General features: G+C 39.6%; 1 protein-coding gene across 1 annotated transcript in view; it reads right to left on the reverse strand.

Moving 5' to 3' along the window:
- Positions 1-1,404: 1,404 nt before the first annotated feature.
- LOC103714356 (P-loop containing nucleoside triphosphate hydrolases superfamily protein) overlaps positions 1,405-17,153 on the reverse strand; it is a 49,215-nt gene continuing 33,466 nt past the window's right edge. Inside the window, exons 5-7 of the mRNA XM_039133854.3 lie at positions 2,280-2,418; positions 2,051-2,166; positions 1,405-1,951 (exon numbers count right to left, since the gene is read on the reverse strand). Of these exons, the coding sequence (XP_038989782.1) occupies positions 1,775-1,951; positions 2,051-2,166; positions 2,280-2,418 (432 nt within the window). The 3' untranslated portion in view covers positions 1,405-1,774. The remainder of the gene's footprint in view (positions 1,952-2,050; positions 2,167-2,279; positions 2,419-17,153) is intronic.

Below are 17,153 nucleotides of genomic sequence, written 5' to 3' on the forward strand. Positions count from 1 at the left end.
TCGGTCCTCCAAAGGCCCGAGCCGACCTCGCCAGCATATGCAGCAGCTATCATCTGCAGCAGCCTCACCACGCCATACTTTACTTGATGACCATGCTATGATGTGTCAACCAAGGTTATACCCTAATACACCTGCCATGGGTCATGCCCTGCTAAACCTACCAAGGGCCATACCTTGCCTGCCAAGGACCATACCTCCACCACCAGGGTACTCTGGTAAAAAATATAAAAGAGGCCATGAAAAGGTACTCCAGAGAACTCTTGACACTCCTCCCCTTAGGAGAAACAAGGGACTCTGGCTCGCAAAATAGGACCCTCCAAAAACTCTGCTAACTTAGCCATCGGAGGGCCTTCGTCGGAATCCCCAGGGAAGGCCGGCGAAGGCTTTGTGCAGGTACCTCAGACCGCAGGGAGGTGGCACCCTTTCTTCATCCCGGCCGGCGTCTTCTTGGAGGCACCCCGGAGCACTGGAGGTGGCCCTCTTCTCCGTTCCGGCCGGCGTCCCCTCGACTCCCTTCCGGCGTGGTCGCCCTCAAGCCGAGTTTCAACCACAATAACATGATATGGCAATAGTAGCCCAAAATTGATGCACAAAAAATGTAGCTGATGAGATCATGATTTATTATAATTTGTCAGCAAGTTGTTTTGACTGTGATGCCCATCTAGTTTCCATCACAGAGCTAACGTTATGTAAATGACTGGCCAATACTAGTGCAACCTATGTTAGAATTTCTGTATCATGTTCATCACTAGACTTTAATCATAGCTTCATTGTTGGGTCATATCTTAAAATTTTATTAGTTGACACATGAAACAAACTTCAGGACTTTGTAAATACTCAATAATGTAGATTATTTTTCAGTGTTGGTTATTGAAAAGTCTCTTAGGACTCAAAAGTCTCTAGAATATATATCAGGAATAACTAAAACTGTATAAACTTATTTTGGATATATAACTTGACACTATATAGACATATTCTGGATGTAAATAAACTGAAAATCTATAAATATGTTATGAATACACTGAAACCACATATGTACAGTTTTCGTGAAACAGAGTCCTTAAAAAGAACATTTTGTACAGTTGTTAAAATGTGCAGAACCCCTGCCTCTTATGTAAATTAAAAATGTCATAATTAAAAAAAATGTCAAACCATATGTCATATCTTTTTGTGGCAAAATCCTAGTCATCAGAAGTCTACGTTTAGCCTTTTTTCCTATTTCTACATTTTGCTAGTGAATTTCAGAAACACCCTATACCACCTCTGCATATGGTGAACTGCGAACTTCCTGTGCAATATAAATTCATGCACCACTGGAAACAAAGACGCTTGTTAGCATATTAATATTACTAGCCCTCGCATTTTAAAAGATCACTGAGATGTAGCAACGAGAACTAGACAGTATTTTCAAGAACCTGCTATAAGATGCAACTTATAGCCAATATAAGAAATTAATAAGATATCCAACTCCCCATTTCTGTGTCTTACAAAAGGTCCTTTCACATATCATGCACAAAACAAATTGTATCGAGACTGGAGTAACTAACTGCACTTAAGGTTATTACCCAGCGACTAAAATCAGCTAAACAACTATTAAATTGATATCCCGGCCAGCAATCAGGAAAATCCGAAAGGGAAGGAAATAGTAAGATGTCTCTCAATTGACTCATGCAACGCCCTCTATGAAGAAAAGGATGAAGCCAGTGGCCTTGATCAAGCCTCATGATGGGGTAGGAATATGATTACAACAGTGAAATGCAACGATGGAGAACAATTAGGCCTTTCCCTTGCCTTTCTGCAGTCTATCAAGCTCTAACTTGGCTTCTTCTAACTGAACCTTCAATGTGGATATCCTCTGCCTAAGCTCCTCTACGGTGCCCCTGATCAGAGGGGGCTTGTATGGCGATAGAAAGTGCTGAGAGAACTTTCTCAAAGCTTGAACTCCACAAACCTACAAAAGTCCACAATCTATTAGAGAACCACGTAGGCATTCATCAAATTTCAGATAATATGTTGTCAAGAGGTTCTTTCAAATAGCAAGGACTGCTACCTCTTCAGGAAGCAATGGCAATTTGGTGATATGAAAATCATCATACAGCATGTTGAACTGATCAATATATTTCTGTTGCATCCGCATCCGTGCTTTCAATAACTTGGATTCAACAGCTACAAAATAAATGTAAACCGGGATTAAGATATCTTTAAAAAAGAAAGACATGAAAAGGAGCATATTTCATTGGATTAATAAACAGCATTTTTTATTTAGACTTGTTACACACCTTCCTCATCATAAATTACTTGATTAATGATGATATTGTGAGCATCAATCTCAAACTTTGTCAATTCTTGTACCAATCTCTCAGTTTCATAAAGAGAAAGGAACTCTGGAATGCAAACACAGACAAAGGTCGTCAAGTCCTGTCAAGAAAATTCAGTACCATGTCAAGAGATTAGCATAATTATTTGTAGCATTTAAGTGCATACAGATTTAGTAGGCAAAGAGCACCATGACACATGATGATTGTGGGTATGCCTGAGCATACTTTTAGGAGCACCACATAGCCTAAGCATGAACTATATATTCACATTTAAATTTAATAATATAGGACAACACTAGAAACTTGGGTCCATGAACAAAGATTTTGTTATAACCAAGAAAGGTGGTACCATCTCGAACCGCCCAATTTGGGGCATACCGAACTACTAGTAGCGGACTGGCATGGTTCCGCCTATCGGTTTGAGAAATCCAGCAACAGTGGGAGAGAGGCAGGAGAGAGAGGAAAAGAGAGGGAGGGAGGGAGGGAGGGAGACGGAGCCCCTCATCGGGACGAACTTCCTATGTCGAAACAAAACAGGGTTCCATTTTTTTTATTTTTCCTTTTCAAGCTAAAGTTGGCACCCTTGGCTGACTTTAGTGTATGGGTCCTAGTACCGATACAGCCAACCTTGGTTATAACGAAGAGCATATCACTTACAGAAAAATTAACACATTGGAAATCAGCATTATGATGAATTAGCTTAACTACAGCCTACAAGTTTGCTTGCTTTGTTTGCATATGGTTTATAATTTGTAAATCACTTTCCAGGTGAACAAGGTTTGCTTGGATAAGGCTGAAATAAATCCTTGATACTGAAATTTGTCCCATACGTTGTGCATCTTCAAGAGTTCACAAGAAAAGTATACAGAAATCCAAAAGGAAGAAGCGCTGGAAAAAGTTGCAAAAACAACAAGAAAACATTTCTAAAAGTCCATTTCACATAGAGCCTACTAAAAGTATTTTACATAGCATTGTTACATATATTGTCAATCAAGGTCGCAGTCTCGTAATCATAAGGTACCAGTATGTTAATGGTTTAATACAGTATGGTCAGTACAGTAAGTACCTTGTATCGAGATAGCTTCCAACCCATTCTCACTATCATGGTATCACTCAAAACTAGGCAGTACAAGTCATATGGTACAAATAGTTCGCATCCTAGTTTTGGGCGGTATCAGATGGTATGGGATGGTTCTGCTTCATTCGGACTAGAATGGACAGGTTTGATTCATATATCGAACCGAACCTCAGTACCGTACCTTATCGATATAGTGCAATACGGTTGGTACGGGTTGGTATGCCAAACCTTGTTGTTGATACTGCATTTGCTATTTTACTTTAGGATTGCATGGATCTTCACTCGATGGTGAATGCCACTTTTATGGTTGGAAAATTATACATCTTGAAAAAAAAATACCAAAGTACATTATTATCAACATCAACTTTTGATGGTGACTTTGTACTTATTTGTAGCAAATGCCAATGTCGAGATTGAAAAGGATGATGCATGGAGGTGATTTCTTAAGTCTTCAACAAAGACAATTGGTGACATGGCTTATCTAACAGTAATGTCAGTTGGATGAAGGACCTAAATGACTGCAAAGGTCATCATGCCAAATGTCAAAGAAAGATTCTGTATAAGACAACTCTAAAGCAGTTTTCTCATCTTGCATTTAAGATCACATAACAAGCTTCTAGAGCTTTTAAAGAGAAGGTGGTTCATGATTGAGCCACAACAAAAGAAAATACCAGCTAGAGCATAGGTAAAGGAGTGACCTTCACTAGTTCATTATAAATGCACAAGTTTTACACATTTGTAATACTGCTTTCACAATCTTTTGGACAACGTATACTAGTATACAGAACATTAAAGACAGTTTTATTTTATACTTATGCAGTCCATATGTGACATTCTATGTGATGTAACAAAGGCTGCAAAATATATTCATGAAAATTTTTGGTTGTTGTAACACAAATATTCTTAAAAGTATTAATCAATACTGGGTACATGCATTTAGCAATGCCAGTGGCATAGAGCATAGTGCTAATACATCATGAACAGTCTTTATTTTTTTTAATTAGAAATGTTAGATGTATACCCTAGAAGCCAATCTGACTGACACATTATTAATTATGGGACAGTTTTGTAATTGATTTTATTATTATTGAATAATAAATGGGCATCTTTTTCATTCATATTATGTATGTATTTATGAATCGTCCAAGGAATTAATAAGATGATGCATATTCTCAAGAGTTGAGAATTGGAGCCATGTGTCATTGGTAATTAATTCCTAAATGCTCATGATCGATAGATCATCACGAGAACGGTGATTGATCCGATGAGATTAGTGCACAGATCACTTTCCTTTTGGATGGACAAGTCTCGAGTCCACAGTGTAGAGATACTGGAGTGATAGTGCAGGTGCTTGTTAGAGAACAAAGGTACCGAGCGTGACCAAGACAAGAAGTCACTTGGATGTCTATCCACTCGTCAATGACTTGCTTGATGTTGCAGTAGTGTGACTGGTCCTTTGACCTGTGGTGCTTTGGCTATTCACAGTGAGGTTGTTGTAGTTTGACTACGCGTATACATGGTCTCTAGCCATATGGATCCTTGTGGTATAGATTGGCTGCAATAGGTTCACTGTAAAAGTAGGGTATGCATCTACATGGAATCTATCGACCTTGGTAGATAAGGAGTGATCCTATGTGATTTATAATACTGAGTTTGTAAGACCTCGGCCGGGGCAATATGTATAGTGGAAAAGGAGTTTTCCACTCTCGAACTTAAGTCGAATAAATCTTCACATATGACAGACGATGGGGTTTAACGAGTTATTCATAACCTCCGTCCTGTAGGGATCCACGATAGAAGGACTGTATCATACGATAACTGCACCTAGAGGTTCATCATTCCATTTTGCTGGGTTGCCACTACATGCTGCTAGATATCACTGATGAATGGTGAGACTCACAGGGACTATCTCAATGGTCGATGATCCCTGATGAGATGAGTTGGAATCATTCCAACCCATTGAAAGAAGTTTTCAATGATGTTGTGATAGGGATCACAATATATCTCACTATCAAACAGAATAGAACCTACGGGGTCATACACATTAGAGGTATTGACCGATCCGATGGTTGAATTGTGATTTTGAATCACAATAGTTCAAGATTGTCAATTTGATTGATAATTGGTTTAACCCACTAAAAGTTAGTGAGTTGAAGAAGGAATAATTGCAATTGGATTGCAATTTAATTGAATCAATTGGACTTAATTAATTGGACTTGATCTTATTAAATAAGAGTCCTACTTGGAGTAGGACTCCTAGAGTTCTAATTAGATTAGGACTTTAAATTATTAGAATCCTACTTGGAGTAGAATTCCTAGAGTCCTAATTGAATTAGGATTTCTAGAGTCCTAATTGGATTAGGATTAAAATAATGAGTCATAATTGGATTAGGATTCCTAAAGTCCTAATTGAATTAGGACTAAAATTTAATAAGTCCTAATTGGATTAGAACTCATAGTCCTAATTAATTTTGATCTAATAAACAAGATGACTCCTAATTAGATTAGGATTGAAGAGTTCAATTAAGTCATAATCTAATTGAGTCCTAATCAGATTAGGACTCTTATGGATAAGGATAAGGCCACCTAATCCTTTTTGGAAAGGATTAGTCACACAAGAGGAGGGGCGCAGGTGCGGAACAAAGGGAGGGGCGTACGCCCCTCCTCCAAAAAGATAGACGTGTGGGCTCCTAATTTTTAGGAGCTCCACACGCCTAATTTTTAGGAGCTCCACACGCCTAGGACACCAAATAAAAAGGGAAAATACAAGGGGGTCAGGGCCCCTTGGGTTTTTGGTGGTTTTTCATGTGGTGCGGCCTCCTCTCCTCTCCTTCCACCGCAAGAAAGGGCGGCAAAAAGGGTGAATCCTTTTTCTCCCCTTCTAGTCCTTCCTCCTCTCTAAGGCAATCAAGAGTTGATTCAAAAGAAAGGATTTCAGCCATCAAAACAAATCTCTGCAAGGGAGCTAGCACTCCGGAGAGATTCAAGCATTTGGATTGGTCCTCTTCCTCGTGTGGATACCCGTAGAGGCCAGACGTGTGTGCGGCTTCAAGCGAACCTTTCTACAATACCACGATTATCAGATTGCGGTGATCATCTACCCGCACAAGGTGAAGATCTGATCTTCTAATCTAATGCAATTAATCCTAATCTAACTACGAACGGTTTTAAAATACGTTCATGCGATGAACGGATCCGCGCGTGCCTCTTACGTTGCGTTCTGAATTTTCTGCGGCATGCGCGGGATCCCAACAAGAAAGACCGTAGGCAATGGGCTATACAACTGGGGTAGCCTTTCATCAAATACCACTAAACCCCCAAACCCCATTGACGGTGGGATCAATCGCTGGTTATTTGGTACAACTACCAAAGATTTTATCATGGTAAGCTAGCACCTTCAGTGTTTTAGATTTCTTTAATAATATTTTTGATGTGAAAGATTTCTTTAATAATATTAAAGAGAAGAAGCATGCCATATGTTGATATGTTTGACTACGTGCCAAAAGACGATGGTGATAGGATTAGGCCTATCACCTAGGTTTACTTGGGCTATTTGACCACTACATTTGTTATGAAAGCACTATTTACAAACTGTTTGAATAGTTACACTAGTAGTTCAATATAACCTTTGTATGCAATATAACATACGCATCTCATGTGTGATCCACTAATGTGCTTTTCTATCCTTTCTATGGTATTATGTGTGTACATCTATCTCTATTTGCATGTTTTGTGTAAGATATACTCCTAGTGTGCGGACAGGCTTATTGAATGTGAGTCATGTAATTGTACGTATTCACCTATCACTCCAAAGTCCAAAGTTTGTGCCTTAAGTTTAATAATTTTAAAACTTGAGATCACGAATTGACAAATGCTCAAATAGTGTTGGATTGAAACATTGGAACAAGACCATGATTGTTGTAGTGTAGTTCTTGTTACCTCACCAATGTTTACTATGAATGGTAATAGAAATATGGATATTACAAGGTCCGCAATCTCAATATTAGGGATCGTACTTGTAAGACATTTGTACGGCAAGGTACCAAACTGAACATATTGACACATTGTACGTAGATGCGTACTGACTCACTATTTTTTGGCCTCCGTTTTATGTTTTTTCAATTTTTTGGTTCTGAAGATTACTTTAAGGTTTATTGATCTTTAATTTATGATTTTAAGAGTGTTTTATGTTACTTCCTTTCATATTGGTCTCGAGAGACCACATGATTGATGCAATTATAATAATTAAACATATAAATCAAGGTCCGCCGAACCGATACCGAGATTCATTTTTCTAGAGTTTTTCAAGTTGATTTAATTTGTAATCAATCGTTTTGAACTTTTTCAATGATTTTAAGTCTAATTTGATTTTGTTTATATTTTTTGATGTTTCTATGATCCCCGTTTAACCTAAACGATGCATCTTGTTTAAAATGATACAAAACATAAAATGATTAGTAAGATGTTGCATGCTATAAGAAACAACATAAAATATCCTCAAATCAAGTAGTGAGGTGAAAAATATAAAATAATACAATCAATTATATATATTTAAAGTACAACATACATACCGATATCTAAAATCTCGTCGAATGGCGAGGCCTCTCATAGATATCCGGATCATTAGCATAATCAGAAGGCACATTAATCCATCCGTCTAACCAAACGGGGCATTATAGTCTTGTATGTTCATCCCATAAGAAACGCGCTTCGGATTATAAGCACTCTCGGATATCTCGCTAAAGCTCTGGCTCTGAGAGGTGTCCTCAGACTGATAAACTAGCTAATAAAACAGTTATGAAGGGGCTCATCCGTATAAGCCGGCAGCAAAATCCGGCCCGTAAGATGCTCCAAGCTACATAGAATAGTAGCCATTAAAAGATGCCTCAGACACACCATATCCATATCTGTATCCGTATGGATTATAGTGCCTGTAGTTGCGGTTAATAGAATTCAATATACGACTCGGAATCTGATAGGTTTATGGATCCTATTCCACATACGAGGTCATCTGCAGCTGCATCGTGCCTACCTGGATAACATCGAGGAGCCCGTCTCTACTAGATCGTGCATTGTGGTCCCTATCTTGTATAACATACGTAAAATGAAACTCCGATAAATTGAAGACCACCCTGCGAGTCTCATAAATGATCTCATGTCCACTTTCTTTCTGGCCAGCAGATCCATGACCACCGGAACTAGTGCTCCTGATATCTAAATATGAGTGAACTGGCTCCACACTTTCCATTGGGGCTACAAATGCCTTTTGTTTTTTTTTTGTATGTCGGGCAGCTACCTTCTTACCCTTCGTGTCACTCGCTGCCTGCTTATCCTTCGTGCCACTCGTTGCCTGCTTACCCTTAGTGCCACTCTGCATACCCTTATTGTTCTCTCTATCTGGCTATGTTCGGAGGATGTATGTCGCCCTTCTGACATATTCGACCAGATATCATAGTAGCCTCGTCTAAGCATCTCTCGATCATCTCTAAGAGGATGTCTCGGACAAGAAGTGATGTGACTGGCTCTCTTGTGGCTATGGCTGATCAGCTGGAAAGATTTTTATAAATCATCCATAGATCTACAATATATAATAAAATCAAGCCCAAATCAAAAAATTTTGGCATAATCTCTTCTTATTTTACAAATTTCGAGCTATTTTTTCAAGCCAAAAATAAAAAATGATAGAAAAGAAAAGGCACACCTTATTTAGGCATTGATCTTTCTTTAATCGCGCTGAATCAATGTGATTTCGAAAATTGAGAGGAAGGAAGAGTCGTTTAGCCATCTTACAGCTAAACGAATTTCATAAAAAAACTGTTGGAAAGGCAATACTTCATTTTAACAGAAGTAGAGGGAGAGAGGGTCCGAGTCGACTCGATGCAAACTATCGGTGCAAACTGGATGGTTTGCACCAAGTTTGAATGGTTCCGGTCGATTCAGTCTGGTTTGGGCCTTTTTAGGCCCGTTTCGGTTGGTTCGAAACCCATTCTGGCCAGTTCGAGGCTGGAACCGATTCCAATAAGGCCCGTTTCGGTTGGTTCGAAACCCATTCTGGCCAGTTCGAGGCTGGAACCGATTCCAATAGGCACACGACCCGATTTTCTACCAGATCGGCTCGGTACGGGCCGAGCCATGCATTTAGGTCCGGTTTGGCCTACCTTGATAGAAATACATATTTTTGAGGTTGATTATATATATATATCAAAATAATTTGAATTACAAAATATGCTGTTCGTAGACATTAGGGATTTATTCATAATCGAAGCCTTGGACATGACTCCAACCTAGATACTATGCCCACCGATGCATCTAGTAATTAGATTGCGTTGATAACTACCTTGATACTTATTCGATATTGTGTTGGCCATCTTATTTTCATTTGAGCGGATAGTGCGGCAGCCAAGGTATGCTGAACGGACTGGAACCGATCGGTTCAGCCCGTACCGAACCGATGCCAACAGGCATCGGTACGGTACGACATATAAAATCGGTTCCGACCCAGAAGGGGTCGAAACCAATCGGAGAAGAACAGGAAAGAAGCGGAAGAAAGAGGAAGAAAGAAGAAGAGAAAGAGAAGAGGAAGGAGAGAAGAGAAAGAGGAGACTTACCGGTACTAAGCCTCGTTGGGGTGATCCTCGTCAGGGCTTGCTAGCGGGAGAAGAGTGGAGGAGAGAGCATCCTCGTCGGGGCTTCCTCGCGGGAGAAGAGCGGACGAGAGAGCATCCTCGTCGGGGTGATCCTCGTCGGGGCTTGTTCGCGGGAGAAGGGCGGAGGAGAAAGCATCCTCGTTTGGGTGATCCTCGTCGAAGCTTGCTCGCAGGAGAAGAGCGGAGAAAGCATCCTCATCGGGGCTTGCTCGCGGGAGAAGAAAGAAGAGTGGAGGAGAGAGAAGAGCGGAGGAGAGAGAAGACACCATAAGGCTCGGGAAGAAGTAATCTGGCTCGCGAGGGAAACACGTCCCGCAGGGAAACGGCGTGGGAAAACGCATGCGTTCCGATTTTAAGTGAAAAAATCGAGGGAAACGAGGACCGCGCATTTCGCGCGCGCTAGACTACGTGCTCCCGCTTGCAAGAGCGTGCGCTCTCAAGCGCTGTCTCCGAACCAGCGCACTGTCCCCGAACCAGATCGGTACGATCCGGTTCAGTTCGGTGCAATACTGGTACCGTACCGGTACCGGTGCCCACCGGTACATCAATACGGTCAGTATGGCGAACCTTGACGACAGCAAAATCTGACCCATAATTTGAGATTGTAGAGTATAGTAGCCAAGATTCGCTAAACTGGTACTGGAGGTCATATTGGTCAGAGATAAGTTTGGTATGGTACGAGTCCACACCGTGCTGTTCTAGGGCATACCGAAATAAGGAGAGAGAGGAGAGGGAGGAAAGAGAGGGGAAGAGAGGAAGAGAGAGGGAGAAAAGGAGGAAAGGGGAGAAAGAGGGGGGAGGCTTACTAGTGACTCTCCTTCCGATGGCTTTTCCGGATCTCCATCATGAGCAAAAGCAAGTGGCGGGTTGCTTACTAGCGACGGCCGGGTCGAAGAGGGGCAGGAGCTTATTGTAGCTCCCTAATCCTAGCAGAGCAAGAGCAAGGGAGAGATGGGGGGGTAGGGGAGCAAGCAACTGATGGTGGCCTAGTTTCTGCTTACCAGTTCGGGTTGATTCCGCAATCACTGGTAATAGCCATTTGAATATGATACTCCAGTGAAGAATATGCATATGGGTCAATACTTCGATTGTGTAGAATAGGATCCGATATATAATGATGATCCAAATACATCTATGGACTCTACTTCAAATGTTATATCATAAATTGCAACAATGTTATGCCCTGAACCACCTCAAGGGGCCCGTCTCCTATAGACTATTGTATCCTTGTAGGCTTTAAGGTGTGCATTGTGGTCCATATTCAATATGATGAGTGAAATACGACTTGCCTGTAAATCAATCTAAGCTAGGTGGTTGTGCATGTATGCACCCCTACACGTCATGATCGTTCAAACTATCATCAGCATCATCTCTTATTGCAAGAGGATCTAAAAAATTGGTCATCTAAGGGCTCAACGACCTCGAAATCTGAGTGAACGAGCTCCTCGTCAACTCTAATGGATATCCAACTTTCTTTCTTTTCCCTTTCTTGCTTTTGAGAGAAATTGCTTTCTTCTCTAGCTGCCTCTGTTTATCTTGCTCTACTGGGTGACTCGACTAGGTCTGCCACACTGACTACTGGTCTTAGTATCTTACCCCAATGTGCTTTCTCATCAAAGGCAACACCCCTATGTGATTATCTATGAACTTACTAATAACCTAGGCTCTCTACCACGTGCTTCATCCTATGTATCTTGCCAATGTCCATTAGCATCAAGTCTATGCAGTGGGTAGTACTTGGGGTCCTAAATATGTGTGGCCTCCTAATCATCAAAATATCCTTGGTAGCCTTCTATTGTGGTCAATATCAATAACCACCTGCACATTATGTTCTGCTCCCTTATCTAATCATTACCTACTCCACTATTCAAATCTCTCAAAATGGAATCTGTTCCAAACATATATGTCATAGTTCCTTACTTCGATAGGGTGCAAATATCTAAATTTTACCTTTTTAGATACTTTTTCAGACCCATTGCTAATACTAAGTAGCAGTCAAAAATTTGTATCCATTTTTCATGATATTATACATGGATCAGATATATCATGGCCAATTCCTCAGAAAGCTTAGGATGTACTAGATATCATGCACCTTGTCAAAAACATCAACTGACTTATGAAAGAATGTCGTATTATTCATATTATATCCAAAAATTGATGTTGGTTTGCTTGTTGGGCCCTATCCAACCATCATACATCAATGTCCCACTATAAGTGTCTCTCTATTTCTTCCTCATTATCATCAAGCAGCTCACCACAGATATCATTAAGCCTAGGAGGATCGATACTCTAACTGCTTTCTGGATGGCTAATAGCAGAAGGGTAATAGGTGTTGTTTATAGCATTTGAAGGGATGTGGTTGTAGTAGAACCATGAAGCAATATCTCTCCACGTCTTTTTTTCTATCCTTGATGAGCAAAGATTCAATCCTTTGTTGTTTTGAGTCTTTACTAGAGAAGGAATGTGGATCTAAATCATCTATAGTGGCTCTTGCTGGTACATATTTGGGCTTCCTTCCCTTCTTGCAGGCAAAAGCCGCAAACATAGATGTTATTTGGCTGCTAGCTTTACCAACTACCTCTCACATTGACTAGTTCTTCTAGTAGCCTAGATCTTCCCTAGCAGACACAAAACTAGAAGCCCCTTATACTATGAAGATCCAAATTGTCCATTGTGCTTGGCAACCTCCTCCTTCCACTGATCATTTAGACTGTCACGTATGGTAGCTTGAATCCAAGTTTTATCCATATCATTTGGATCTGATGCCTCATAGTCCTGTGTATCTTTGAAATGATATGATGGTTCCGTTACTTGATGATCATTCTTTACTTATTTCTCTGCACCTTTTTCTTGCTATTTGAAATCATGAAAGTGCTCCATTAATTGTCAAACCTCTTGTGGATATTCCTCATTTGCACTCACATTGGGATAACCACTAGCTCGATGCTACTTCAATCTCATCACCCCACCCCTCTTCACTCTGCATCGCAACACTTGCACCTCCAATGGTGCCGGTTCGAAATCATGCTTGCAACCTATATTAGTATCCTTATCGCTCTTTTTTCTTGAATCTTTTCTTCAAATTTGACGAACATACATCATAAGACACCTTACTCATCACCATAAATTACACAAAGCAGATCAACATTTTTTAAAAGATAAACAAAGTTTTATATATTTTTAGATAAATTAGCTACTTTTTATAAATTAATTTCAGTTAATATATGTGATAATTTATAATTTATGTAAAAACTATGCATGTTATTTGTCTTCGAAAATATACCCCAATTACCAATAAACATTAACATATTTTTCATGATTTTTAGTTGAAATTTTAATTATTTAAGCAAGTAAATAAATAAAAATTAGATAATTTATATTGCAACGCTAAAATTGGTTGAATTACTTCAGAAAATACATTGAAATTCTCTATACATAATACTAATTTTTCATATTTTAAAATTTAATATATATTTTAAATTATTTTAGTAATACATTAATATTTAATTATAAAATATCTAAAAATTAATTTGATTTGGATTAATATAAAACCCTATCAAGGGCATTACATTATTTTTCAGCATATAGAAAACTCTACCACTTATTTTTGAAATTTATTTGAATTTGCACTTACGTTCTAGTAGCCCTAACTATATCCAAATTTAAATAAATTGTAATAAGACAACAAGTAGCACAAATACCTCCAAACATGCCACCATAATTTTGTTTTTTGAACATTATTATATTTATTATTTTTAAAATAAAAATCTACTTTTAATTAAAATTTACGTGATCAACAAAAAAATATGATTTCCTCTTCAATGTATACATCATCTTTAGGTCTATGAAATTATACTGATACAAAATTTTGCCACAATTTTTACTAATTTTACTAAATTTTAACCTATTTAGAAAATAGAGAGAAGATTAAAGAGGAGGGAGGGGATAATACTTGATTTTGCTTGGATTTAGGATCAAAATCAGTAAATATTCCCTTTTTCTTGATTTTTCTTCATGAAAACCACTCTTTTTTAAGTAAAGAAAGGAGAAGGCCATCCCATGGCCTACTCTTATTAGCATCGCAGATGGCCTTCTCTCTTATTAGCATCGCTTTGAACTAAATGGAATCAGAGGGATGACCTTCTCTCTTATTAGCATCGCTTTGAACCGAATGGAATTAGGTGGTTCCCGCTCGGCTCTGGCCACCTACCAACCCGAACAGGCATTCTGACCTGGTTTCGTACCATTTCAAGTCGGTATGCCCAGAACCGACGGTTCGGGCTAGTTTAGCATACCGTGGTATTAATAGTCATACCAGTTCATAACATTATGATCTTATTAAGATTTCAAAAAATGCCCATGGTACGTAGTTGGTCAGGGTATTGTGTACTGCCTATGTGGTGTTCAGCCGCTTAGGCAGGCTCCTCTGCAGTTCATATTTGGAAAAAAAAAGGTGGACATAGAAAAGATCTAGAAAATAGCTCAATAAAAGTTCAGGAAAAGAAATGGAGCAAATGAAACAGCCGATAAACATCCCTTTGAACCGCTGTTTAACATTCATTCAGACCTAAGAGGTTGTTCTGTAGTACAGGCAGAAGGTTATGGTAGAAAAACCAAAGATACAGCAAGATCCTTGAGAGCTTTATATTTGCTGAGTAGCAAGGAAATTCACGGAATTAAGAGTAAACTTAAGCATGAAACTAAACTAGTCTGTCTAGTAGCGAGCACACAGTCTCCTACCTTAGTAAATTGTGTCATGTTTGAGTATATGAAGGACGCATTTGATTTATACATTAGTATTCAATGTTGCCAAATCGATATTTCTCGTGGACTTACTACATCTTATTTCATACACTATGTTTCTCTTATTTGATTATAACATTTTTTAGGTTTCTTGTTATATTTTATTAGTTTTCCTTTATTTTTAATTTTTGGCTGCCTTAAAATTTTGGTGCTTGCCATTGCCTGGGCATTAGGTTGATCTTGGCTCAAAAAAACACTTAAATCTTTCAAGCATCGATGTGTTTGAAATTTGATGGATGACAGCACAATACAAGGATGTTAATTTCCTTGTATTGCATGCTCTTGTTTATGCGGGTTCATGCTAGTTGGCATAGACTGACATGAACCAACACTAAACGATACAAATCCCTCGATTTGGAGATAAGCCACGGCACATGTTGACACAATAAGATGCCAAATCATACTATGCTATACTGTAACTGGCATAGGGCATGCGATACTCAATTTATGATTAAGGGCATCTAGAGATGACAACAGGCATTTGTTAGAGTCTTTAGAGATTCACATAACAAGCGTGGCATCCATGATCGACAAGGTGGAGCAATGATGAATTCGGTAATAATCCCTTTGAAACTGTAGAGTGGTGCATCACAAAATTAAATAAGGGCATACTGTCATAATACAGCTGATAATCGGTAGACTTAGTGGTTTAAGAGGCACATATTGCAACAACAGATTCAAGATTAAAAAGTTATCCCCAATAGTCACTTAAGGACTAAAATTATGCTAGATGCTGCAATCACCTTTGCAATTAATAAAGCATTCTTGGGAAAGCAAACAAAGTTGGGGGTAAGCACAGTGAATCCATCTAAAATATTTGTACGAGAACTATAGAATTCTAATTTAGAAAATCATGATTAGCTATCTAGAGTGTATGAAGGATCTATTCAAAGAGAAGACAGTTTAAGGAGGATATTGGTGCTATCTAAAGCAATAGCAAGGGAGCAATCTTAATAAGAACAACTTATATGGCATACAATGTTAGATATGACTTAAATAGTTTTTTTGGATAACATATTACACAGAATGCACTTAGTGTAGAAGATGAGGTTGACAAGGGCAATCATTGTCGCCATCCATTTCTCGATGATGCGGTCGCCAAGCTCTCGCTCCAATGACTCGATCTCGCCAAGCCATCCATTTCAAACACTGCCTCCAGTTTGACTGGTCGGGAAGAATCTCATGCTCGACCTTGCGAATGATATCAAGAATCTTGTCACGGAGTGCTACCTTTCCTGGATACCTTGTGACAGCCAAGCACTAGCACTGGCGGCAGACCAGATCCCTCACATCCTTCCCCCACATCCAACTCAGCTAGAGGGAGAATGTCCAGTAGAACGAAGAGTTTGAGGGTGAGCTTGGAACTCATTGGCAACGGTCTTAGCCTGGAGGAGCTGCATTTGGCTCTAGGTGGAGCAATCGCCAAGCAAGGCCTTGAAGCGTTGGAGAACAAGAAGGATCTCTTTGAGATAGAGGGAGGCGAATTGGAGATTAGGGATGGGATCACGAAGGAGCTCCTCAAAGAGCAAGACCTAGGCCTAGGAGCCCATATATGATACATGTTTATCCGGGCTTAGGTCAGGCTGACCTAAACCCGAGTCTGTCCCGTTTAACAGGCACGCTCAGATTTCAGGCTTGAGTTGGTCTGTTGGGCTTAAAATTCAGACCCAAGCACATCTCAAATGCTTCGGGCTTGAGCGAGTTGGGCGGGTCGTCCGACCCGTGAACATGTCTATTGCTAGCCAGCTATAATGCAGCAGGAACAAGTATTTTATGTGCATAAGGACATTGCATTCCTAAACTTGTAGGGTCTACTTGGATGCCCAACAAAGCTGTCCTGCCATGAATGGTATATGGTGGAAAGAGAATAGCATAAGCAAAGTAGTTTGCTAATGATGGAATTTTTGGCTTGTGTGATCTCGAAAAACCAGAAACTGGAAATCACCTTGAAGAAGGATTTTGATTCCAAATTTTGAGAATTCTATCAAACCTGAAATCTCCCATTCCATATAAATTTCCCTCCCAATGTTCCCTTATTTTTCTATATAGAGATTCATATTTACACCCCATCTCAGCAATCCAGCTAGCGGCTAAGAGCAAGCACCATGTGGATCGGGTTTGATGGAATCAGAACAGATGAAGGTCATGTGACTCTTGTCAAACTGGAAAAGAGTTCGACTGCGATAAATTTCACCAAGTGAGAAGGTATAGGCCGAAGCAGCAGTATGCGACTATGATGCTAATAAGCAAGATAACCAAGAACTGTTGTACCGAAACCGGAGCCCAAACCGATTATCTGGCGGCACG

This window comes from Phoenix dactylifera, chromosome 4, assembly GCF_051530095.1.
Source record: "Phoenix dactylifera cultivar Ajwa chromosome 4, Ajwa_hap1_PhDact_Kaust_v1.1, whole genome shotgun sequence".
Lineage (NCBI taxonomy): Eukaryota > Viridiplantae > Streptophyta > Magnoliopsida > Arecales > Arecaceae > Phoenix > Phoenix dactylifera.